The sequence below is a fragment of the Thalassophryne amazonica genome, chromosome 13, assembly GCF_902500255.1.
Source record: "Thalassophryne amazonica chromosome 13, fThaAma1.1, whole genome shotgun sequence".
NCBI classification, from domain to species: Eukaryota; Metazoa; Chordata; class Actinopteri; order Batrachoidiformes; family Batrachoididae; genus Thalassophryne; species Thalassophryne amazonica.
The window spans coordinates 69,259,411-69,284,916 of NC_047115.1; the positions used below are offsets into that span (position 1 = coordinate 69,259,411).

The 25,506-nt window shown below is 40.9% G+C and overlaps 1 protein-coding gene across 1 annotated transcript; it reads left to right on the forward strand.

The window, feature by feature from the left end:
- The first annotated feature begins 8,913 nt into the window (after window positions 1-8,913).
- Window positions 8,914-23,763, forward strand: haao (3-hydroxyanthranilate 3,4-dioxygenase). Its single transcript, XM_034185562.1, has 10 exons — window positions 8,914-9,093; window positions 9,201-9,279; window positions 14,347-14,430; window positions 17,580-17,686; window positions 17,880-17,969; window positions 18,047-18,090; window positions 18,207-18,352; window positions 20,647-20,715; window positions 20,785-20,867; window positions 22,914-23,763. Exons 1-10 carry the CDS (start codon window positions 9,008-9,010, stop codon window positions 22,984-22,986), a joined length of 861 nt encoding a protein of 286 aa, XP_034041453.1. The 5' UTR covers window positions 8,914-9,007; the 3' UTR covers window positions 22,987-23,763.
- Window positions 23,764-25,506: the final 1,743 nt, after the last annotated feature.

The window sequence follows — 25,506 nt, forward strand, 5'->3', positions numbered from 1 at the left end:
TTAAAACTCCAGCTTTTGTGACTTCTTGATTATTCTTCTCTACAAGAGTCAAGACAGAAGTCAGACCACCAGAGCAAGAATTTTAGCTGAGGAAGATTCTGTGATTTGAAGCGAAACATCCTCGCGTCAAGCAACCCAGTCCAGTCGAAGATTCAAGCTTCTCTACAATGACCAGTAGATCAAGAGCTTTGCTTTTGGCTCAGCTCCCTTTTCATCACAAAGGTATGGTAGTGCGAATGCAATACCACCCCTGCTGCCCTGATTCCCAGGCCAATCTCATGCTACATTTGCATCTCGGCACAACATATGGGGCCATTACTGTAGCAAAAGTATTTGCAAATGTGTATTTCAATCCACAAATGTCCAAAAAAAAAAAAAAAAAAAAAAAAAAAAAAAATCTGTGTGTGTAACCAGATCTACAAATTTGTAAAAAAAAAAAAAAAAAAAAAAAAAAAAAAAAAATCTGTGTGTGTGTAACCAGATCTACAAATTTGTAAAAAAAAAAAAAAAAAAAAAAAAATCTGTGTGTAACCAGATCTACAAATTTATATATATATATAAAAAAATCTGTGTGTGTGTAACCAGATCTACAAATTTGTAAAAAAAAATAAATAAATAAAAAATCTGTGTGTGTGTAACCAGATCTACAAATTTGTAAAAAAAAAAAAAAAAAAAAATCTGTGTGTGTGTAACCAGATCTACAAATTTGTAAAAAAAAATAAATAAATAAAAAATCTGTGTGTGTGTAACCAGATCTACAAATTTGTAAAAAAAAAAAAAAAAAAAAATCTGTGTGTGTGTAACCAGGTCTACAAATTTGTAAAAAAAAAAAAAAAAAAAAAAAATCAGTGCATATGTAACCGTGAAAATCAAATCACTCGACTGGATGTGTTCTACGTGACTTTTGTTATACTTTGCCGCGGAAGATCAACAAATGCGTGCAGTGATTTGTACCTGTAAGCACCAGTGGTGCAAGCACCAATGATATCTGTCACCACTACCGTTTTAAGCCTTGCCGGGCCCTCAAAGTCTTTGAGGGCGTGGTTTTTTTACCTGTGTTTTTGGAGACCAGGAATATGGATGGCTCTTCTTGTGTCTTTTAGTTTTAAATAAACACAAGAATAAAAATGGTAATAATTAATAAAATGTTGACGGTCCCTTGCAGCCAGCTGCACATCAAGATCTGTGTAATTCACAAAGAATGGAGGACGTCTTATTTTGGGGAAAAACTGTTTTGGTTTGCTATAGTTTGTCTGTATTCCAATGTATGGAAAGACGTCATTTGATTTAAAACAGCAATTCTCTTTTAAGTTACTGATGCCAGAAGAACTCCCGGTTGGGCGGTTTTCAGTTTGGGGGCCCCATGCCCCTCCCTGGAAGAATTTCATTCATCCAGGAACACCTTAAGGGAAAATCCACACTGTGTCCGATCATTGGCTAACCTTAGCCCGCTTCTCGCCCCCTCCAGACTCCCAGCTCTCGTAATTACGTGATCAGGATTTATTTTATTTTATCCAGTGAATGCAACGCTCTTTCGTAGGATATAATACTATTTGTGTTAATGTTTTCTCATTATTACCATTTTTATTCTTGTGTTTACTTAAAATTAAAAGATGCAAGAAGATCCATTCATGTTCCTGGTCTCATACATAGGAACATAGGAACAAACATGGAGCTGTATATAAGAAATATAGCGCAGTCCCATTGCTGCACACTAAATGAAAATGTCCCTTCATGGACAGCGACATGACGTCTCTTAACCGGGCAAAATATGAATGAATGAATGAAAACTGTTTATTTCGAACATTTGATACAACAACAATTACAAGATAGATCAGTAAAGACAACAACAAAAAAGTTCCTACTGTGTACCCAACATGTCCGAAAAGGGGTAGGGTGAAGCATCAGCTTATTTATCCCTACCCCTTCTTCCCCACAACAAGTAATACCCTTTGCCACATATACACATAGATTCCTACACACCTAAACCAATATCAATATATATATATATATATATATATATATACACATACACATATATATATACATACACACATCAACATACATACACATATACATACACATATATACACATATACATATATACACATATATATACACAAACATAAATATACACCTACACATACCTACTTACATACAAAATACTACATATTTACAAGCCGAAGCAAAAAACAAAAACACCCTAACCCTCATTACCCTTCCTCCTCCCTATACCTAGAAAAAAAACATATTTTTGTACCGCTGTTTGAACTGGTTCATGCTTGGACATTGCTTGAGCCCCACTCCCAATCTGTTCCACATCCTCACCCCACAGACAGAAATACAGAAACCTTTTAATGTTGTTCGTGCCCACTGATGCTTTAAATTAAATTTCCCCCTCAGACTGTAATCCCCTGATCTGTTAAAAAACATATTTTTAATATTTGCTGGAAGTAAATTGTTTATTGCTTTATACACAATTTGTACTGTTTGAAAATGAACCAAGTCTGTGAATTTTAAGAATTTGGATTGTAAAAATAGTGGATTTGTATGATCTCTATAGCCAGTATTATGAATAATTCTTATAGCTCTTTTCTGCATTACTGATAGTGATTGTGTTGTACCTTTATAAGTATTACCCCATACCTCTGCACAGTACTGTAAATATGGTAAAACCAGTGAGCAGTAAAGAATGCGGAGTGAGTTGTGGTCCAGAATATGTTTCGCTTAGTTTAGAACTGAAATGCTTCTTGACAGTTTACTTTGTATATGTTTTATATGAGTCTTCCAGTTTATCTTATCATCTATTATCACCCCCAGAAACGTATTTTCATGTACCCTTTCAATATCTACCCCCTCGACTTGTAACTGAACCTGTATGTCTGTATTACAATAGCCAAATAACATGTATTTTGTTTTACTTAAGTTTAATGATAATTTGTTTCTGTCAAACCATATTTTCAATTTTCCCATTTCTATACTGATCCTCCTCAGTAACTCCTGCAAATCCCCCCCTGAACAAAAAATGCTTGTGTCATCTGCAAATAATACTAATTTTAATATTTTGGAAACATTGACAATATCATTTATATAAATTAGAAACAGTTTTGGACCCAATACTGACCCCTGTGGGACGCCACAAGCATTGTCCAAGCATGATGATGTATATTCCCCCAACTTCACAAACTGTTTTCTGTTACTTAAGTAGCTTCTCACCCAGTGCAACACCAACCCCCTAATCCCATACTGTTCAAGTTTATTGATTAATATGTCATGATTGATTGTATCAAAAGCCTTTTTAAGGTCTATAAATATTCCAACTGAATGTAATTTGTGGTCTATGGCGTTTGTAATCTCCTCGACTGATTCTATTAATGCAAGTGATGTTGAACTATGTGCTCTGAATCCATATTGACTATCAGTAAGTAATTTATGTTTATTTATGAATTTGTCTAATCTATTATTGAATAAATTTTCTAATAATTTGGAAAATTGTGGAAGCAAAGAAACAGGTCTATAATTTGTGAAGTGGTGTCTATCCCCAGTCTTATACAGCGGCACAACCTTAGCTATTTTCATTTGATTGGGAAATTTACCGGTTTGAAATGATAAGTTACAGATGTATGTTAATGGTTCTACAATCCATTCAGTGACCTGTTTTACCACCACCATATCAATTTCATTTAAATCGGTAGATGTTTTATATTTACAATTATTCACAATGTCTATAATTTCATTTCCATCCACTGCTGTGAGGAACATTGAACAGGGATTTCTTTCTATGAGATTATTATCCCAATCCTCAGGTTGGGAATCGGGAATTTTTTCTGCCAAGCTTGGTCCAATATTTACAAAAAAATTATTAAAACCGTTGACTACCTCATCCTTATTTTCCTTCTTGACATTATTATCAATGAAATACTGAGGGTAACTCTGTTTTTTATTACCATTTTTGATAATGCTATTTAATATATCCCATATTCCTTTAATATTGTTTTTGTTATTATATAATATGTTACTATAATATTCCTTCCTACATACCCGTATAATATTAGTTAATCTATTTTTGTATTTCTTATATCTATTTTCTGCCTCTTTAGTCTTTAGTTTTATGAATTCTCTATACAGTGTATTTTTCTTATTACATGCATTTCGTAACCCTTTCGTCATCCATGGTCGAGCTTGGATTTTTTGTTTTCTGTAGTCTTGTTTAATTGGACAATTTTTATCATATAATGATGTAAATATTTGTAAAAAAGTTTCATATGCACTATCAACATCACTTTCACTGTATACCTTTTCCCAGTTTTGCTCCTGTAAATCCTTCTTTAGTGTGTTCATGTTTTCCTCTGTCCGCACTCGCCTGTATTTTATTTTCTCCTCTGGCTGATTCCGCCGATGGTTTCTATTATAAACGATGAAAACTGGTAGATGATCACTAATGTCATTGATTAATAATCCACTCACAGTGTTATTCTCAATATCATTGCTGAATATATTATCAATTAAGGTAGCACTATGGGATGTAATTCTGCTTGGCCTGGTGATTTTTGGATATAAACTCATACTGTACATTATACTGATAAATTCATCTGTTATTTTATGCTTATTTGGATTGAGCAGATCAATATTTAAGTCACCACAAATGAACACAGTTTTTTGATTAGTTTTTGAGAACATTTTTCCCATACAGTCAGTGAATGTTTCAATACTAGATCCTGGTGCTCTATATATACAGCTGACTAATACATTTTTGCTTTTTTCTTCACATATTTCAATAGTTATACATTCTAATAAGTTATCAATCACAGTTGTCATATTGTCTACTATTTTATAATCCATGTTCTTATCCACATACACAGCCACTCCTCCTCCACTCTTATTTTTTCTGTTTACACAATTAAATTCATATCCATCCAGTTCAAAATCCATTCCTTTATCTTTATTGATCCATGTTTCTGATATAGCAATTATGTTAAATATTTTTTTAAACTGACTTAAATATTCTTTAATGTTGTTAAAGTTTGCATATAGACTTCTGCTGTTGAAATGGATTATTGATAATTTGTTATCCATTCTAATGATCCAATTACACTGTTCATCTGTATAATAGCAACAACTGTCATTGATATTTGAGAAGAAATTATTGTCCGGGTCTATATCGTGCTCCAAGTCCAGTACATTGTGGTCTGTGTATTTAAATGTTCTCAGTTCTACTTTTCCATGATCAGCAATCCTTTGAGTTATATCCTTCTTGTCTCCAGATGTAGATGAATAGGTAGTAGATGAATAGGTTCCTCTGGTCTGTGTCATGGTGTTGTGATGTGTTTGTGTCCTCATACCTTATTGGTCATATTTGTCCAGATCCTCGATGTTCCTGATTACCATAACCTTTGCTTGTTCTGGTGTTCCATTCAATTTGATAAATGTTTTGCAGTTGGATGTCCATGTCTGTTGAATTTTTCCCTGCTTTTTTAAGAAACGAGCTTTCCTGGCGATGTCTGCGTTTCTTTTGGTCAGATGTTCATTGATGAATACGTTTGTTCCTTTGAGTTTCCGTCCCTGTTTTAACAATGCCATTTTATGTTTTCTGTTGACAAACCTCATTATAACTGCTCGCTTGTCTCCATCCTCTCTCCTGGGCAGGGGGTGGCACGCTTCAATGTTATTACAGTCCATTTGAATACCTTTAGATTGCAGGAAGTCAGCCACCTGTTGTTCCACTGAGCTGGCCTCCTGCTCACTGGCCTCCCCTCCGCTGTCTTCTGACACCGCCCGTGCGTAGGATCGAGGTTTAATATGAATTCCTGTAATAATAACGTCGTTCATCCTTGTGTACTGTTCCAACTCCGCAACACGGTTCTCCAGGTACACCAGACGCCGGTCTTTCTCGGCATTCTGGATCCGGAGAGCCTTCACTTCTTCCACCAGCTCCATAATGGATTTCTGCTGCATTTTAACCACAGAAATTTCCTCAGACAAAAAGTCCAGGGACTTCTTGATATCGTCTCCCTCCTCCGCCGTCAGTGCCTTCTTCGGACCCATGGTCAGATAACTCCGCGCTGGCGCCTCGGGCCTCGGTAAAGCCGCGCCGGTGGAACTGCGCTGACGCCTCGGGCTTCAGGTGGAGCCGCGCTGGTGGAACTGCGCTGACGCCTCGGGCTTCAGGTGGAGCCGCGCCGGTGGAACTGCGCTGACGCCTCGGGCTTCAGGTGGAGCCGCGCCGGTGGAACTGCGCTGACGCCTCGGGCTTCAGGTGGAGCCGCGCCGGTGGAACTGCGCTGGCGCCTCGGGCTTCAGGTGGAGCCGCGCCGGTGGAACTGCGCTGACGCCTCGGGCTTCAGGTGGAGCCGCGCCGGTGGATGTGCGCTGACGCCTCGGGCCTCGGTAAAGCCGCGCCGGTGGAACTGCGCTGACGCCTCGGGCTTCAGGTGGAGCCACGCCGGTGGATGTGCGCTGGCGCCTCGGGCTTCAGGTGGAGCCGCGCCGGTGGATGTGCGCTGACGCCTCGGGCTTCAGGTGGATCCGCGCCGGTGGAACTGCGCTGACGCCTCGGGCTTCAGGTGGAGCCGCGCCGGTGGATGTGCGCTGACGCCTCGGGCCTAGGTAAAGCCGCGCCGGTGGAACTGCGCTGACGCCTCGGGCTTCAGGTGGAGCCGCGCCGGTGGATGTGCGCTGATGCCTCGGGCCTCGGTAAAGCCGCGCCGGTGGAACTGCGCTGACGCCTCGGGCTTCAGGTGGAGCCGCGCCGGTGGAACTGCGCTGACGCCTCGGGCTTCAGGTGGAGCCGCGCCGGTGGAACTGCGCTGACGCCTCGGGCTTCAGGTGGAGCCGCGCCGGTGGATGTGCGCTGACGCCTCGGGCCTCGGTAAAGCCGCGCCGGTGGAACTGCGCTGACGCCTCGGGCTTCAGGTGGAGCCACGCCGGTGGATGTGCGCTGGCGCCTCGGGCTTCAGGTGGAGCCGCGCCGGTGGATGTGCGCTGACGCCTCGGGCTTCAGGTGGATCCGCGCCGGTGGAACTGCGCTGACGCCTCGGGCTTCAGGTGGAGCCGCGCCGGTGGATGTGCGCTGACGCCTCGGGCCTCGGTAAAGCCGCGCCGGTGGAACTGCGCTGACGCCTCGGGCTTCAGGTGGAGCCGCGCTGGTGGATGTGCGCTGACGCCTCGGGCCTCGGTAAAGCCGCGCCGGTGGAACTGCGCTGACGCCTCGGGCTTCAGGTGGAGCCGCGCCGGTGGATGAGGCAGAAAAAGCAAAGAGATATTTCTTACACACACAGCCCGCGTCTGTCTTCAGCCAGGATTAGGACGCATTAGCTTGTCACGGATTTCCACAATTGTAATCTTTACGTGCCTTAACTAAAGCACTCCTGCTGCCCTGATTGATGAAGTACTCGGATGTTAGTGCATTTTCAATGGAGATTCGCGACTGAACACACTCAGAAAAATGCTTGCAAAATACGTGTTAAAATTGTTAAAATTTAAAATCAGGAAAGTATTAAACTTACTCTGACACTCACATATTCCAAAATATTAGTGTTGAAAGTTACACGGATCTGCGCTGTTAAGGTACGGTGCTAGGCTGAGCTGCTGCTGTGTTCAACGCAGCACGGCTCCTAAAACTATTACAATACAGTACAATATATATATATATATATATATACAATTATCCTTTATTGACCGAGTTTCATTCATGAAGTCAGTGGTGTGGGTACATGTCTCTAACCGTGGGTGTGACTGTAAGCGGCACAGCGCGGGTCATTATAATCTCATTATTTTAAGGTGCAAATTAAAAAAAGTCCCCAGTCTTGTTGAACAATTTTAATCATTAATGACAAGCATTTTAACTAGACATTGGTCTAGCAGTGGAAAATATAAACTAGACATAAGTGAAATGAATGGTCTGTGTCATCGGGCGACACAGGTACGGCAGGAAACATACAGCTGTTTATCATCCAAATATCACGGACAAAGTGACAAGAAGAACCAAAACCACTTACGTATGGAAGGAAATAATGCCTCCCTTGTTCCTCCGTTTCTGGCAGCTTTCCGGCATATTCCACCTGTTTCTTGACGAGACTAATAAGTGAACGTCTATACACGCAAATCACTAACTTGCCCGGAATTAAAATGGTGATTACGCCTCCTTGTTGGCACACGGCTCAGCGCTACTGCGCTCTCTAGTTCTTATATACAGCTCCATGGGAACAAAAAAAACACGCCCTCAAAAATGTTCTTCAAGGGCCCGACAAGGCTTAAAACGGTAGCGGTGACTGATATCATTACTGCTTGTGCCCCCGGTGGTTAGACTCCATACAAATACAAATTGCTGCACACGTTTGTGGATCTTCCGCAGCAGGAGTGTAACAAAAGTCACGTGTAAGAACACATCCAATCGAGTGGCCCGATTTTCACAGACACACGGTTACACACACACAGATTGTTTTTTTTTTTTACATGTTTGTGGATCTGGTTACACATTTGTGGATCGAAATCCACATTTGCAACAGCAGACACAGTTTCACTGTTCGCACAGTACAGGGTCAGGCGCAGGTTGAGGACAGAGGGGGCAAAGCCCCACAAGGAGGGTTTGCTGCTACAGTGTCATGTCATTGCAAACTGCCCATTGTTGTCATTGCTGTGGAGTACTTTTTGGCAGCCCTAGGAGGCCCCCCTAGTGGCCAGGGCTCCAAGCACCTGCCTGACTCGCCTGTCCACAAGCTCCGCCCCTGTATGAAGTTATTCAGTGTTTCAAAATGTTACCAGCCTTTAACCTGCAGAGAAAACACAAACTCCTACCCTGCTTGGCCTCCACACACACACACACACACACACACACACACACACACACACACACACACACACACACACACACACACACACACACACACACACACACGTACTTCTGTATTTTGGACTTTCAGTATCAGTCACATTGTCTCGCACTCACTGACAGCAGGTGAACAACAGGAGCAAAAGTTAAAACAGAAAGCCTGATTAGTTTGTGATCATGTGCAGTGATCTTCTCGTGAATGTGGACAAATGGATTGCAGAGAATCAGAAAGCTTTTCTGCCACCGGTCTGCAATAAGCTGATGTGAGTAATTATTAGGGTTCACATTTGTGATATTTTCATTTAATCTTGAAAAAAAAAACAATAAAAATGTATGTATTTTAAAATCACTGTCTCTGTGTGTGTCTCAGGCACTTTAGTCAGTTGAACATCATGTTCGTTGGAGGTCCAAATGTGAGAAAGGACTACCACATAGAGGAAGGAGAGGAGGTAAAATAAAAGAAGTGCTGTTTGTCTGTATGAAGTCTTTTCATTATAAAGACAGGATCAATTAAAAGGGGCCCACTGGAATGCATTTTGCCCTAAAGCACAAACTTGTCTCGCAAAGCATTGGCTTGTGAATGTGACTTTGGTACATCACATTCTGTGGATATGCATCTATTCACGATCTAATCCCTGCATACTCAACAGGTTTTAAAGGGGTCATATTTTCCATTTTTCCAAGCAAGCTAATGTAGGTCATTTGGTGACAATATTCACATTTGCATGAAAACAAACAAAATAAAAGTACTGCAGTGAACCACAAAAGAAAACAAACAACACCAAAAAAACAAAACAAAACAAAACAAAAAAAACCCCAGGTTTGTCAGTAACCTGTCTCTGTGCCTGTATCTTGAAACAGAAGAGCTGCTAGGGGCCACACCCCTTTTTGATTGGATTGGCAACATATTCTTTCTCCCAGTGATCTTGCTGGTGTGGGCACAGACCCACTCTGAATCTGAATTATGACATTTAAGATGGATTATTTTCTGTCAATCTTTTATTCTACTATTTTCTATTGGAGTGGGATTCACTGCAAATGTGGCCAGAATCCAGCCAAAAAAAAAGCCTCCAGATGTGATCCCTTCTACGTCACACACACCAGATCCACACACACTCCCACACTCGCGCGGCTAGATACGTTTCTTTCGGCTTGAGCCGGGTTGAGTTTGGATGCATGTGTATGATGCGCTGATTTTGAAAAACAGGTCTGAACATTATCCAGATAGAAAGCAAACCAGGTTGAATCCCTCTCCAGCTGGATTTCCAGCCAGTCTGAACGGGCTTTGGGCGTATCTCAAACCAAACAGGATTTCAGACATCCACTTCCTTTACATATGTAACAGGAACCTAAAACTAGCTGTTTCGGCCTGAATTTTAGTTACAGCATCAACCTTTCTATGTGCTCCGACCTCGAACTGTAGGGCCGATTAATGAGAAAACCGAATCACGTCAACCTAAAAGAGAGATTAAAAAGAGATTTTACATAATATGATTGCTTTAAGTGTCATTTTCTTGAACTTTGAGCAAGAACCTTTTTAGAGAGAGAGAGAGAGAGAGAGAGAGAGAGAGAGAGAGAGAGGAATAATTAATAATTACTCAGCATTGACAGTGTGATTTAATTCAGTTGTTCACAAATACAGTTTGAATCCGGATTGACATCCAGATACAGCAGATGAGAATACACTGTAATTTTTGGCATGAAAACACATAAAGTGTCACCAAAACATATCTGTCTATCTATCTTTTATATTAATGGGTCTTGCACAATCCCTTTCATCGGCAACGGCTTTCTGTGGTTGGATAAAGCCTCAGTATTTCCATCATTGATGAGGGCTTACTTCACTGTGGTGTTGCAATGCCTGGCCATATCAGAGACCCTGATTCATGTGTTTATCTCTTCTAGATTGGACTACTGCAATGTTCTATTTTCAGGTTTACCACAGTCCAGCATTAGGGGTCTCTAATTGGTTCAAAATGCTGACAGACAGACAGAAGCAGAAAGTTTGACCACATTACACCCATTTTGTCATCTCTTCACTGGCTTCCTGTCCCAGTGAGATCAGATTTTGAGGTTCTGCTACTAACCTATAAAATTGTTCACGGACTGGCACCTCCCTACCTAGCTGACCTAATTAAACCCTACGTACCGGTCCGGGCTTTGCGTTCTCAGGGTGCAGGACTACTTTGTGTCCCGAGGGTGAATAAAAAGTCTGCAGGTCACAGAGCTTTCTCGTATTGTGCCCCTCCTCTGTGGAATGATCTCCCTGCATCAATAAAACAGTCAGATTCTGTACAGACGTTCAAATCCAGACTTAAGATGCACTTATTTTCCCTTTCGTATGGCTAGCATACTGGCACAGTATGTTACTGTGCTTTTATCCCTTTTAAATTCATTTTATTAGTAAACAACGGCCTCAACTTTATCTAAATTCTGGGTCTTTTAGTGAAGCTTAGGGCTAGTGGCAGGCGATCACCTTAGTATTTCTTCTGTTTTCTTTGTTGCTTAATGCTGACAAATTAGACCTCATTACATCAGCCAAGGATGGAATAAAATCATTGGTGTTTATTTATTTGTCTGTCTATCTGTGAGCAGTATTATGTCAAAACCACTGCACGGATTTTGATAACATTTTCAGCACAGATACATATCAGGTCATGGAAGAATCCATTCAATTTTTCCGAGGTGATCCAGATCTAGATCCGGATTCTGGATCAAGTTTCCCTTTATATAGGGTTTGAAGGATTACTTTTAACAGGATTACGTCAAAACTGCTGCATGGATTTTGACGAAATTTTCAGCACAGATAGATATTAGGCCATGGAAGACTCCATTAAATTTGGGAGGTGATCTGGATTTGTATTCTGGATGAAGAGTTCACTTTAGATAGGTTTGGAAGGATTATTTCAAAAGTACTTCACGGATTCTCACCAAATTTGCACCACAGATAAATATTAGGGCACGGAAGACTCCACTGAGTTTTGGAAGTGATCTAGATCTGAATTCTGGATCAAGTTTCACTTTATATAGGTTTGGAAGAATTACTTCAAAACTACTTCACGGATTCTCACCAAATTTACATGGCTGATAGATATTAGAGCACGGGAGACTCCACTGAATTTTGGACGTAATCCGGATCTGGATCCGAATCCGGATTCTGGATCAAGTTTTCCATTTATATAGTCTTTGAAGAATTCACAGATACTCACCAAATTTGCATGACAGATAGATATTAGGGCATAGAAAGCTCCACTGAATTTTGTAGGTGATCCAGATCCGGATTGGCAGATGACAGAAATCTCTCATTGCTCTTGTTTGTAGTCTTTCTGCCGCCTGATTCGTTTTTTTCTCTCTGTCCGAGGTGCAGCTCCATCCAGAAGTGGGAGTGGGTGTCTTCTTCTGTAATGGTCATGAAATAGATGGGATCTGTGGACCCCCCCATCTCCTCCCCAGCCAGCCTTCCATCCTGGACACTAGCATGGACTTCCAAATTTTTCTGTATACAGTGAGGAAAATAAGTATTTGAAGACCCTGCGGTTTTGCAAGTTGTCCCACTTAGAAATCATGGAGGGGTCTGAAATTTTCATCTTAGGTGCATGTCCACTGTGAGAGACATAATCTAAAAAAAAATAAAATAAATCTGGAAATCACAATGTATGATTTTTTAAATAATTTATTTGTATGTTACTGCTGCAAATAAGTAATTGAACACCTGTGAAAATCAATGTTAATATTTGGTACAGTAGCCTTTGTTTGCAATTACAGAGGTCAAACGTTTCCTGTAGTTCTTGACCAAGTTTTCACACACTGCAGCAGGGATTTTGGTCCACTCCTCCATACAGATCTTCTCTGGATCTTTCAGGTTTGGAGTTTCAGCTCCCTCCAAAGATTTTCTATTGAGTTCAGGTCTGGAGACTGGCCAGGCCACCCCAGGACCTTGAAATGCTTCTTACGGAGCCCCTCCTTAGTTGCCCTGGCTGTGTGTTTGGGGTCATTGTCATGCTGGAAGACTCAGCCATGACCCATCTTCAATGCTCTTACTGAGGGAAGGAGGTTGCTTGTCAAAATCTCGCAATATATGATCCCATCCATCCTCCCTTCAATACGGTGCAGTCGTAGTATACAGCCCCAGAGTATGATGTTTCCACCCTCATGCTTCATGGTTGGGATGGTTTTCTTGGGGTTGTTCTCATCCTCTAAACATGGTAAGTGGAGTTGATTCCAAAAAGCTCTATTTTGGTCTCATCTGACCACATGACCTTCTTCCATGCCTCCTCTGGATCATCCAGATGGTCACTGGTGAACTTCAAATGGGCCTGGACATGTGCTGGCTTGGGCAGGTGGACCTTGCTGCCCTGCAGGATTTTAAACCATTACAGCATCATGTGTTACTAATGTAATCTTTGTGACTGTGGTCCCATCTCTCTTCAGGTCATTGACCAGGTCCTCCTGTGTAGTTCTGAGCTTTCTCAGAATCATTCTTACCCCACAAAGTGAGATCTTGCATGGAATCCTAGATCGAGGGAGACTGACAGTCATCTTGTGTTTCTTCCAATTTCTAATAAATAGTCATAACAGTTGTTGTCTTCTACCAAGCTGCTTGCCTGTTGTCCTGTAGTCCATCCCAGTCTTGTGCAGGTCTACAGTTTTGTCCCTGGTGTCCTTAGACAGCCCTTTGGTCTTGGCTATGGTGGACAGGTTGGAGTGTGATTGATTGAGTGTGTGAACAGGTGTCTTTTATACAGGTAACAAGTTCAAACAGGTGCAATTAATACAGGTAAAGAGTGCAGAATAAGAGGGCTTCTTAAAGAAAAATTAATAGGTCTGTGTGAGTCAGAATTCTTGCTGGTTGGCAGGTGTTCAAATACTTATTTGCAGCAGTAACATACAAATAAATTATTAAAAAAAATCATACATTGTGATTTCCGGATTTTTTTTTTTTTTTTTTTTGAGATTATGTCTCTCACAGTGGACATGCACGTAAGATGAAAATTTCAGACCCCTCCACGATTTCTAAGTGGGAGAACTTGCAAAACCGCAGAGTGTTCAAATACTTATTTTCCTCACTGTATTTGTATTGTCAAATATGTTGATAGAATGGCCCAAGAAGTGGGTCACCCCTCTGAGTCTGGTCTGCTTGAGGTTTCATTCTCAATATCATCGGAGGGAGTTTTTCCTTACCACTGTCACCTGTGTGCTTGCTCTAGGGGTTGGTAAGGTTAGATCTTACTTGTGTGAAGCTTCTTCAGGCAGCTTTATTGTGATTTGGTGCTATATAAATGAAAATAAACTGAAATTGAAATATCATTTTGCTAACACTGGCACGCTGACAGCAAGTTGCCCAGCCATGTCCGTACAATGCAATAGAGGAAAACGTGCTTGCTGTGATGGCAAAATGTGACTACAGTGCTTAAATAGGAATCATCGTCTGCACTTTGTTGAATATTTCTTGAGTCATGTGTGATATTAAAAAGTCTTTGATTGTTGATATGATGTCCTCTGTCTCCTTCACACAGCTGTTCTTCCAGCTTAAGGGTGACATGTGTCTGAAGGTGATTGAAAATGGAAAACACAAGGATGTGCACATCAAAGAGGGAGAGGTGATAAACTTTTTCTTGTTATACTCATTTACTGTAAATATTGTAGATTCTGTATAAGTTAAGATTATTACTGTTGTTGTTGTTATCCATTCGGCTCCTTCTGTTTTGTTCGGGGTCGCCACAGCGGATATAGCCCAATCCGCATTCGTATTTGGCACAAGTTTTACGCCGGATGCCTTTCCTGGCGCAACTCCAGGGTAACCTGGACAATGTATCAAATACAGCAAGTGTCTTTCAGCATTCTTCTTTATTTCATGGACCATAGCTGAGATCAACTACACTTTAAAAACTTTGACCAATGTTACTTAAAAAAACTGTGGCAACCAAGTGACACATAATATAATTGAATAGATTTTAAGTTCTGCAATTTTGATTAAAAACTATTGAATACATTAACTGAACTTAAAAAAAAAAACAACTAAGTACATGTTAATAAAAGCAACAGTTGAAATGTGTTGGATTCAGTAATAGCGTGCCAAATGACGCGTTACATCGCCAAAAAATATTTAGTAAGTTCTACTCAATACTACAAGGAAAGCATCCAGCGTAGGATTTACACCAGGTGCCCTTCCTGACGCAACTCCACATTACATGGAGAAGCGTGGCAGGAGTGCGGTTTGAACCAGGAACCTTCTAGACCGAAGCCAAGCACACTAACCACTTGGACTCCACCCTTATCCAACTCACATTCTCGCACATTGTTGCTTAATTCAATACATTTACACAACCCAATATCCTGACCAAACTTAAGAAAACTGCAGTTTTCTTAAGTTTGGTCAGGATATTGGGTATGGCAATAAAGTAGCATTCAATATTACTGAATAGCTTTAAAGTCCTGTGATACAAATTAAAACTTAAAATTAAACAATTATTTTAGGTACAGATAAATAAGACCAACAGTGTACGAGGGCTGTCCATAAAGTATAGGTCCTTTTAATTTTTTTCAAAAACTATATGGATTTCATTCATATGTTTTTACATCAGACATGCATGAACCCTCGTGCGCATGCGTGAGTTTTTCCACGCCTGTCAGTGACGTCATTCGCCTGTGAGCACTCCTTGTGGGAGGAGTCATCCAGCCCCTCGTCGGAATTCCTTTGTCTGAGAAGTTGCTGAGAAACTGGCGCTTTGTTTGATCAAACTTTTTTCTAAACCTGTGAGACACATCGAAGTGGACATGGTTCGAAAAATTAAGCTGGTTTTCAGTGAAAATTTTAACGGCTGATGAGAGATTTTGAGGTGACACTGTCGCTTTAAGGACTTCCCACAGTGCGAGACGTTGTGCAGCGCTCTCAGGCGGCGTCATCAGCCTGTTTCAAGCTTAAAACCTCCACATTTCAGGCTCTATTGATCCAGGACGTCATGAGAGAACAGAGAAGTTTCAGAAGAAGTCGGTTTCAGCATTTTATCCGGATATTCCACTGTTAAAGGAGATTTTTTTTAATGAAAGACGTGCGGACGGGTCCGCGCGTCGGGACGCAGCCGACGCGGTGCGGCGGCACAGGAAAAACACCTCCGTGTTGATAACCATTTGTAAAATCCAGGCGGCTTTTGATGGCTTTCAGTGGAGTGAGTATATGAGAAATTGTTTAACAGCTGGACATGTTCCAACTTGTCCTTAAGGCTTCCTAAAGAGGTGTTTTTCCTGTGGCGGAGCGTCGCGGCGGCTGCGTCCCAACGCGCGGACCCGTCCGCACGTCTTTCATTAAAAAAATCTCCTTTAACAGTGGAATATCCGGATAAAATGCTGAAACCGACTTCTTCTGAAACTTCTCTGTTCTCTCACGACATCCTGGATCAATAGAGCCTGAAATGCGGAGGTTTTAAACTTGAAACAGGCTGACGACGGCGGCTGAGAGCGCTGTGCGACGTCTCGCACTGTGGGAAGTCCTTAAAGCGACAGTGTCACCTCACAATCTCTCATCAGCCGTTAAAATTTTCACTGAAAACCATCTTAATTTTTCGAACCATGTCCACTTCGATGTGTCTCACAGGTTTAGAAAAAAGTTTGATCAAACAAAGCGCCAGTCTCTCAGCAACTTCTCAGACAAAGGAATTCCGACGAGGGGCTGGACGACTCCTCCCACAAGGAGTGCTCACAGGCGAATGACGTCACCGACAGGCGTGGAAAAACTCACGCATGCGCATGAGGGTTCAAGCATGTCTGACGTAAAAACATATGAATGAAATCCATATAGTTTTTGAAAAAAATAAAAAGGACCTATACTTTATGGACAGACCTCGTAAATGTGTTGAATTAAGCAACAATGTGCTAGAATATCAGCAAGAGTGAAGGGGAAAGTTTACAAGACAGTAGTGAGACCAGCTATGTTGTACGGCTTAGAGGTGAGATTGAAATTTTTGGTGATACAAGCTGCCTTTGGATGTGATGTGCATATGGAACTTCTTCCTGTCTTATCCCGACTCGTATGCTGAAAATTCACACTTTTGTGCGTGATTTTGTAAGTGTTGTACCCTCTGAAATGCAGTAAAACTAGAGATGGGTCTATGCCCTTTTGGTGAACGTAGCCAATTGTTTCGCTTCCTGTATTTTTACAGCTCTCACTATCAAAAGTGGGCAATTTCTTTTATATTAATCAGCTTGCCTTTTATTAATAGCGTAACTTTCTAATTAACATATATAGGCTGTGGGCGGAGAGAATCAGTGAAACAAGCTATCTGTCTTCTACGTGTCTTTGAGATCTTCCCATTTTCACTTTTATTCACAAATGCACTGGTCTGTATCTACATTTGTGTATAAAATCCCTCAGATCTCTCCTGAAAGTGTTGTAAAATATGTTGGAATTTTGTAGGATATGAATCTTTCTTATCCAGGAAAGTATCGTTGTTCAGGTTCACACACTGAAGCATTTGATGAAAAATCTCTCAGGGGCCCATGTCAGGGAGTGCATTTCTCCTTCCGTCCTCTGGCTTGCGGGCAGACCTGGAGATGTCTACCAAAGCCACCGCTGAGGGATCTGCGCAATCACCATATTTCCTGAACATAGGAGCTTGTAATATGTGAATTTAACACATCATGTGTTGCAAAACATGTTCAGGGACCTGATGATGGTTTGACATCAACCCAAAACAGATTATTGTGCCCTCTTTATTGTCTGTGCTGGTGCGATTCCCCTGCTTGTTTCCAGATGTTCCTGCTGCCAGCTCGTATCCCCCACTCACCCCAGCGACAGACCAACACTATGGGCCTGGTGGTGGAGAGGATGAGGCTGCCGACTGAGACCGACTGCCTGAGGTTGACCATTGTGTCCAGTTCAGACAGTAAAAGAAAAAAATGAGTAAAGGTTAAATTGCGAAAGTGCAGTATGGAAGTTCAGCATTCCAAACCTTTAATCAATAGCAGTGTTGAGAAATCAGTTGATCATACTGATAAGGTGAATGTTAACTTGTGGCTTCATGCCACACATAACTGTATCTGATGCACTCAGGTACTATGTGGACAACACGACCGACATCCTGCTGGAGAAATGGTTCTACTGTCAAAATCTCGGGACCCAGTTGGAGCCAATAATCAAAGAGTAAGTCATTTGTCCTCCAGTATTACCCACATGCCTGTTTCCAGTTTCCATCAAGCGTTATCAAACTTCTTTTGCAGGTTCATGGCATCAGAGCAGTTCAAAACAGGAAAGCCTGGTCCAAGTAACCTTCTTGCACTTCAGCACATTCATCATATGAGATACAACAACAGTCATGATTCTTATTTATTTGGCAAAGAGCTTCAGATAACATTTTCTGGTTGTCATGTGGTTGAGCAGATGCTGTCTTCAGGGAGCCTCCTTTCCAGATGAACACCATGAATGTGATGTCACCTTTCTGCTTTAAAGACTGGCTGGACAAACACAGGTCGTCTCTGAGCCACAGGCAGCACATTGACATGTTTGGAGCTCAGTTTGAGACACAGGTACAAGGAAGCAGTGGAATAAACATGCTTTCTGTAAATTGTGCAATTTAATACCCAGTTGTATTGAATTAAACAACTGTTTCAGAAGAAAATACCGTGTTTGGTGATGTTCTACAATAGCAACATAAAGTGGATATGGGACCCAACTAAAATAAGCCGGTCATTGGTCATAATTATTGGTGTACAAAGTAAAATAATGTAGGCATCCAAAATAAAACTAGGATGCTTAGAAATGCTGTGTTGAAAAATCTTTGCTCTGTTAAAAAAGTGCTTGGGAAAATTTTGAAGACAAAGTAAAATTTCATAAGAGGGCTAATAATTTTGTTCTCATCTGTACATAACGTAACATAAATATTGATCACGTCACCATTTTTCTCAGTAAATACATTACTAAAGGTGGTATTGACGTGACATTTTCACCAGATGCCAGTAACAATCCAAATAATCCACACATGCAAACAAATCAAATCAAATAAATACAGAAATTAAGTTATGTGTAATAAAATGGAATGACACAGGAAAAAGTATTGAAGACACTTGTCACTCTAAGAAACACAAGGGTTTTTAAATGTAATTAATACTATTATTTTCAAAATACTTGCAATAATTTTAGCGATTTAAGTAATAATGTTTCATTTGATTTACAACATTGTTTTGCACTTAATTGACAATGTTATGTGGAAAAGGTTACCTTAACTTTATCAATTAAATTAAACATTTTATTTCTTAGAGAGTATTTAAGACTTTGTACAAAAGCCTTTCTTAGTAATGACAACTTCAACATGCCTCCTGTGTGGAGAAACTAATCGCATGCATTGCTCAGATGTGATTTTGACCCATTCTTCCACACAAACTGTCTTCAGATCTTGAAGGTTCCTTGGGCCTACGTCTTCTATGAATTCTGATCTTTCGTTCTTTGGATAGATTTTCTGTTGAATTCATGTCAGGTGTTGAAGCCTCACAGGACATGTAACATGCCCAGCTCTTCCACCATTCAGTAGATTCAGACGGCTTTCGGTGGCTTTTCAGTCATGTGACTATCTGAGAAATTGTGGACGAGGTGGGCATGTCCTGTGAGGCTTCAACACGAAGGCGCTTTTGCTCCACCATCAGCTTTGTGCCGATGAATTTTGCTGCCACTCTTTTCATGGCAAAATCTTCCGTCACAGTGGAATGTGCCGAAAAAGTGCTGATGTCCACCTCTTCCGCAATTTTCGGATAGTCACACGACGGTCCCACATCACCACAGTGTTGACTTTGGAAATGATCCGGTCATTTCAGCATGTTGATTGCCGACCGGAGCGCGGCGCGCTCTCCACCGTTGTGCAGCTGTCTTTAAACTGGTTGAACCGCTCCTCAATCTGTGTGATGCCCAGAGGATCGTCACCGAAAGCCGTCTGAATAATCCGAATGGTTTCCACCTGGCTGTCGCCCAGTTTCTGGCAACATTTGATGCAGTCGCGCTGCTCCAGTCGTTCCTCCATTTCCTTGCAAAGAAAAAACGACGAGAGACTCCACCCATCCTCACATAAAGGCTGCTTGCAAGCAAATGACACAATTGACAGGCGTGAAAAAACTCACGCATGTGCACAAAGGTTCAAGGTTGGCTCACGCAAGCACACGTGATTCAAATCATCAGGTTTTTGAAAAAAATAAAAATGTCGAATACCTTTCTAACAGACCTCGTATAGTGAGCGTAGAAAACAGGTTGAGTCCAGCCTAGAGAGGTGGAGATATGCTCTGGAGAGAAAGGTAATGAAAGTCAGTAGGAGCAAGACTGAGTACATGTGTGTGAATGAGAGGGAGCCCAGTGGAACAGTGTGGTTACAAGGAGTAGAAGTGGTGAAAGTAGATGAGTTTAAATACTCTGGGTTAACTGTCCAAAGTAATGGAGATTGTGGTAGAGAGTGCAGATCGGGTGGAGTGGGTGGAGAAAGGTGGCAGGAGTGATTTGGGACCAAAGATTATGTGCAAGAGTGAAGGGAAAAGTCTACAAGACAGTAGCGAGACCAGCTATGTTGTACGGCTTAGAGACAGTGACACCAACAAAAAGATAGAAGGCAGAGCTGAAGATGTTGCAATTCTCTATGGGTAAAAAGCCAAAGCATACATAGTTCTGTAAAATTAGCCAGTGAAATATTGAATAGTCACTTATTAATTATCAGCTTATTTATTCTTCAGCAAGGTTCTGATCCCTGTTAAAAATGTAAATGGTATATTGATTTGATTGACTGATCGATTAATTTCCAACCAGATGTCAGCTGAACTGACCCTGTTTGTTCTAACCATGACAGGTGATGGTGTTTGGAGCAGGTATTACAGAAAAGTCAGTCCAACAAAGCGATGTGTGGATTTGGCAGCTGGTATGTTTCTGTACCTTCTGTGTTCATTTCTGACAATTTGGTTCTTTTATAAATAAACTGTTCTCTCAGGAGGGTTCCTCTGGAATAACTCTGAACGAGCAGGAGGTCACTCTTTCCCCGGGAGACAGTTTTCTCATTCCAGAACAGAGCCAGTGAGTTCATGCACACTGACAACACACTTATATTTGGCCACTTTTGATAAATTTTCCTTAAACACACATATTATATGTTATGGCATGTCAAACAGGAAAATATGAGAATATGGACATTGGAAACCTTGAATATATTGAATGGAAACTTAAGAATATTGAACGAACCTTGAATATATTGAAGAATCTTGAGAATATTGAATGAAGCTCAAATATATTGAATTGAAACTTGAATATATTGAATGGAGGCTTGAATATATTGAATGGAATCTTGAACATATTGAGTGATAGCTTGAACTTTCCATTCCATATTCTCCTGTTTGGCATGCCATATATATATATATATATATATATATATATATATATATATATATATATATATATATATATACTCAACAAAAATATAAACGCAACACTTTTGGTTTTGCTCCTGTTTTGTATGAGATGAACTCAAAGATCTAAAACTTTTTCCACATACACAATATCACCATTTCCCTCAAATATTGTTCACAAACCAGACTAAATCTGTGATAGTGAGCATTTCTCCTTTGCTGAGATAATCCATCCCACCTCACAGGTGTGCCATACCAAGATGCTGATTAGACACCATGATTAGTGCACAGGTGTGCCTTAGACTGCCCATAATAAAAGGCCACTCTGAAAGGTGCAGTTTTGTTTTATTGGGGGGGGATACCAGTCAGTATCTGGTGTGACCACCATTTGCCTCATGCAGTGCAACACATCTCCTTCGCATAGAGTTGATCAGGTTGTCAATTGTGGCCTGTGGAATGTTGGTCCACTCTTCTTCAATAGCTGTGTGAAGTTGCTGGATATTGGCAGGAACTGGTACACGCTGTCGTATACGCCGGTCCAGAGCATCCCAAACATGCTCAGTGGGTGACATGTCCGGTGAGTATGCCGGCCATGCAAGAACTGGGACATTTTCAGCTTCCAAGAATTGTGTACAGATCCTTGCAACATGGGGCCGTGCATTATCCTGCTGCAACATGAGGTGATGTTCTTGGATGTATGGCACAACAATGGGCCTCAGGATCTCGTCACAGTATCTCTGTGCATTCAAAATGCCATCAATAAAATGCACCTGTGTTCTTCGTCCATAACAGACGCCTGCCCATACCATAACCCCACCGCCACCATGGGCCACTCGATCCACAACATTGACATCAGAAAACCGCTCACCCACACGACGCCACACACGCTGTCTGCCATCTGCCCTGGACAGTGTGAACCGGGATTCATCCGTGAAGAGAACACCTCTCCAACGTGCCAAACGCCAGCGAATGTGAGCATTTGCCCACTCAAGTCGGTTACGACGACGAACTGGAGTCAGGTCGAGACCCCGATGAGCATGACGAGCATGCAGATGAGCTTCCCTGAGATGGTTTCTGACAGTTTGTGCAGAAATTCTTTGGTTATGCAAACCGATTGTTTCAGCAGCTGTCCGAGTGGCTGGTCTCAGACGATCTTGGAGGTGAACATGCTGGATGTGGAGGTCCTGGGCTGGTGTGGTTACGCGTGGTCTGCGGTTGTGAGGCTGGTTGGATATACTGCCAAATTCTCTGAAATGCCTTTGGAGACGGCTTATGGTAGAGAAATTAACATTCAATACATGAGCAACAGCTCTGGTTGACATTCCTGCTGTCAGCATGCCAACTGCACGCTCCCTCAAATCTTGCGACATCTGTGGCATTGTGCTGTGTGATAAAACTGCACCTTTCAGAGTGGCCTTTTATTGTGGGCAGTCTAAGGCACACCTGTGCACTAATCATGGTGTCTAATCAGCATCTTGATATGGCACACCTGTGAGGTGGGATGGATTATCTCAGCAAAGGAGAAGTGCTCACTATCACAGATTTATACTGGTTTGTGAACAATATTTGAGGAAAAAGTTTTAGATCTTTGAGTTCATCTCATACAAAATGGGAGCAAAACCAAAAGTGTTGCGTTTATATTTTTGTTGAGTGTATATATATATATATATATATATATATATGCATTTTTTCTCCTAAATATTTCTTTCTGCTTTAGGTACCAGTGGAAGAGAGAGGAGGGGACTGTTGCTTTGTTTGTGGTTCAAAACCCAGAAAGGAAGCAATCCTGATCATGCGCACAGGCTCACGCAAGAACATCCTCTCCACATGGGGATGAGGAGTCATGATTTGAGGACTCTGGTCAACAGTAGTCCTCCAAAAAAGTAATTTCTTCTCAAAATCTTAGTTCAGGCCATGTTAAAATCACAAACATGCATGGTAGGAAATTGCTAAACGCAAATAGACAAATTCACATTTTATAGATTCAAGAAATCTCATGAAATTTCTGCTTAAAGTAAATCTCCTGAAGGTGTGTGAGCTCAAAGCCCTCAGGTGTCATTGAATGTAATGGCTCTCAATACATGAGGTCAGGAAGACTTCATTCAACTTTTATCCCTTAAAACTGCACTCGACTCAAAAGAAACTGCACCTCAACACTGTCAACAAGCTCTGCCCAGTTCTGTGAGCTGATAACATTTGACATGATGTGTTGGACAGTGGAATCATGTTTTGTGTTTTACTCACCTCACATGGATGAAAGGTCCAGTGAGCTGATGTCATGGGTCACCTGTTTCACCATGTGTCAACATCTCATCTGAAACGACATGACCAATTAAGGTGATACTTACTGTGCATGTTCCAACCCATGAGGACACCAAAGTTTGTTTGAGGCATTCCAATCCAATTTCAAATATGGCCATCTTATATCCATTTGTCAGCCATTTATGCAGCAACTGAGCTGAAATTTGCTACATGGGTAGCAAAATTTCTAGTTGGCACTTTAAAAAAAAATGTTTTTTTTGAGGTCAAAATCCTGTCAGAAGTGACTTTTCATAAGCTAAAATATAATACAAACTAGAAGCACTCAGAGAGTGCAAACCTCCGCCAAGGCCATGGGGTCACTGACGCCATAACATCTACACGCCGTGGAATCATTGAAGCTAAAAAAGTCTAACAATGATGTTTGCTCAGTAGTAAAAAAGTTTCATCTGCTGTGACTGGATAGCATGTATCCTTAGGGCTTGGCATCACAGTTTATTGCAACTTGCACCTTTCCCAGAAGCTACTGTCATCTGAGCACTGATATTGATATTGCATGTGCTTATAGACAAAAACAAATAGACAAAATTCAATGTATTATTCAACTAAACTGCAAATATATGAATTTTTAACATTTATGAAACACTTCTCTAAACAAGACCATAGGGTCACTGACCCTAAAGAGATTCCCTCCTTGGCACAGTGATCTATTTCTTTTTGTCTCTTTCTCTAAAACTGTATATAATAATCATTAGATTATTAATATATAAACAAAAATAAATTTAAGAAATATTACAATCTGAAAACAAATGCACCCGAACGTGATGACAGCTGCAACTGCTTAATGCTAACTTTTAACATTGAAAATGCCATAGACATGCTAACGCGTTAGCATTGGGATCCGGATCGTGATCCAGATCACCACTAAAATTTAATCACTTGTTCCTCTTGTCATTTCCAACCACTCCACAAAATGTTATCAAAATCCGTTCAAAACTTTTTGAATTATCCTGCTGACAGACAGACAGACAAACAAACGCGACCGAAAACATAACCTCCTTGGCGGAGGTAAATATAGGTGAAAAGGGATTTTCAATGTTAAAATCTAATACACTAAATGGTTTACTCCATATAATAGAATTATTTGCCTCCACTTTTATAGAATGTTCCAAGAAAACCGATTCAGTAGTTGTTTCTGTCTACTAATAAATCCACAAACAAACCAGTACACGAAGGAGAAGACTAGAGCACCGCGCTCGTAAAGTGCAAACCCCTGCCAACGCCAGTTTCCAATTTCACAAATTGTTACCTTGGAAAAAATTTTCAGGGTCAAAATCCTGTTAGAAGTGACTTTTCATAAGCTAAAATATAATACAAAATATAGGTGAAAAGGGCTTTTCAATGTTAAAATCAAATATCCACTAAATTTGCAATACAGATCAGATGTGGATCAAACTTAGTCTATTCATTGAGAGTTGCCAGTTTGCACCCCATTGTCACAAATGAGAGTGATTGAGGCACGTTTGATTGAGATATAATACAAAATATACACCAAATGGGCTTTCAATATTAAATTCAAATGTCCACAAAATCCATAATCTGGATCAGATCGGGATCAAATTTTATCAAATTTGTCACATTGGGTGACATCTATTTTCCAATCTATTTTCAAACTGTTCAATTTTATTAAAATACGTCACACAGGTCAGACCCCACTCACATCAGGTTCCTAAATTTTACTGAATTAACATCCCCTATTTCTTTGTATCAACATGAAGCAGAATCATAGGCTGTATACTGAAGGATAACAGCACTGAGCATAGTGCATATTTCTGACAAGTAAATTGCCCATGAGGACAAGAGACACAACTGTAAATTGATTTTTATTGACTATCAGCCGATCTTATTTTCACCAAAATTTAACTTCTCAAATGAATCAACAGTCAAGACCTTGCTGCACATTTGAGCAGCTTTAGTTGCCATCTAGTGGATGATGTATACAACCCCATTTCCAATGAAGTTGGGACATTGTGTGAAATGTAAATAAAAAC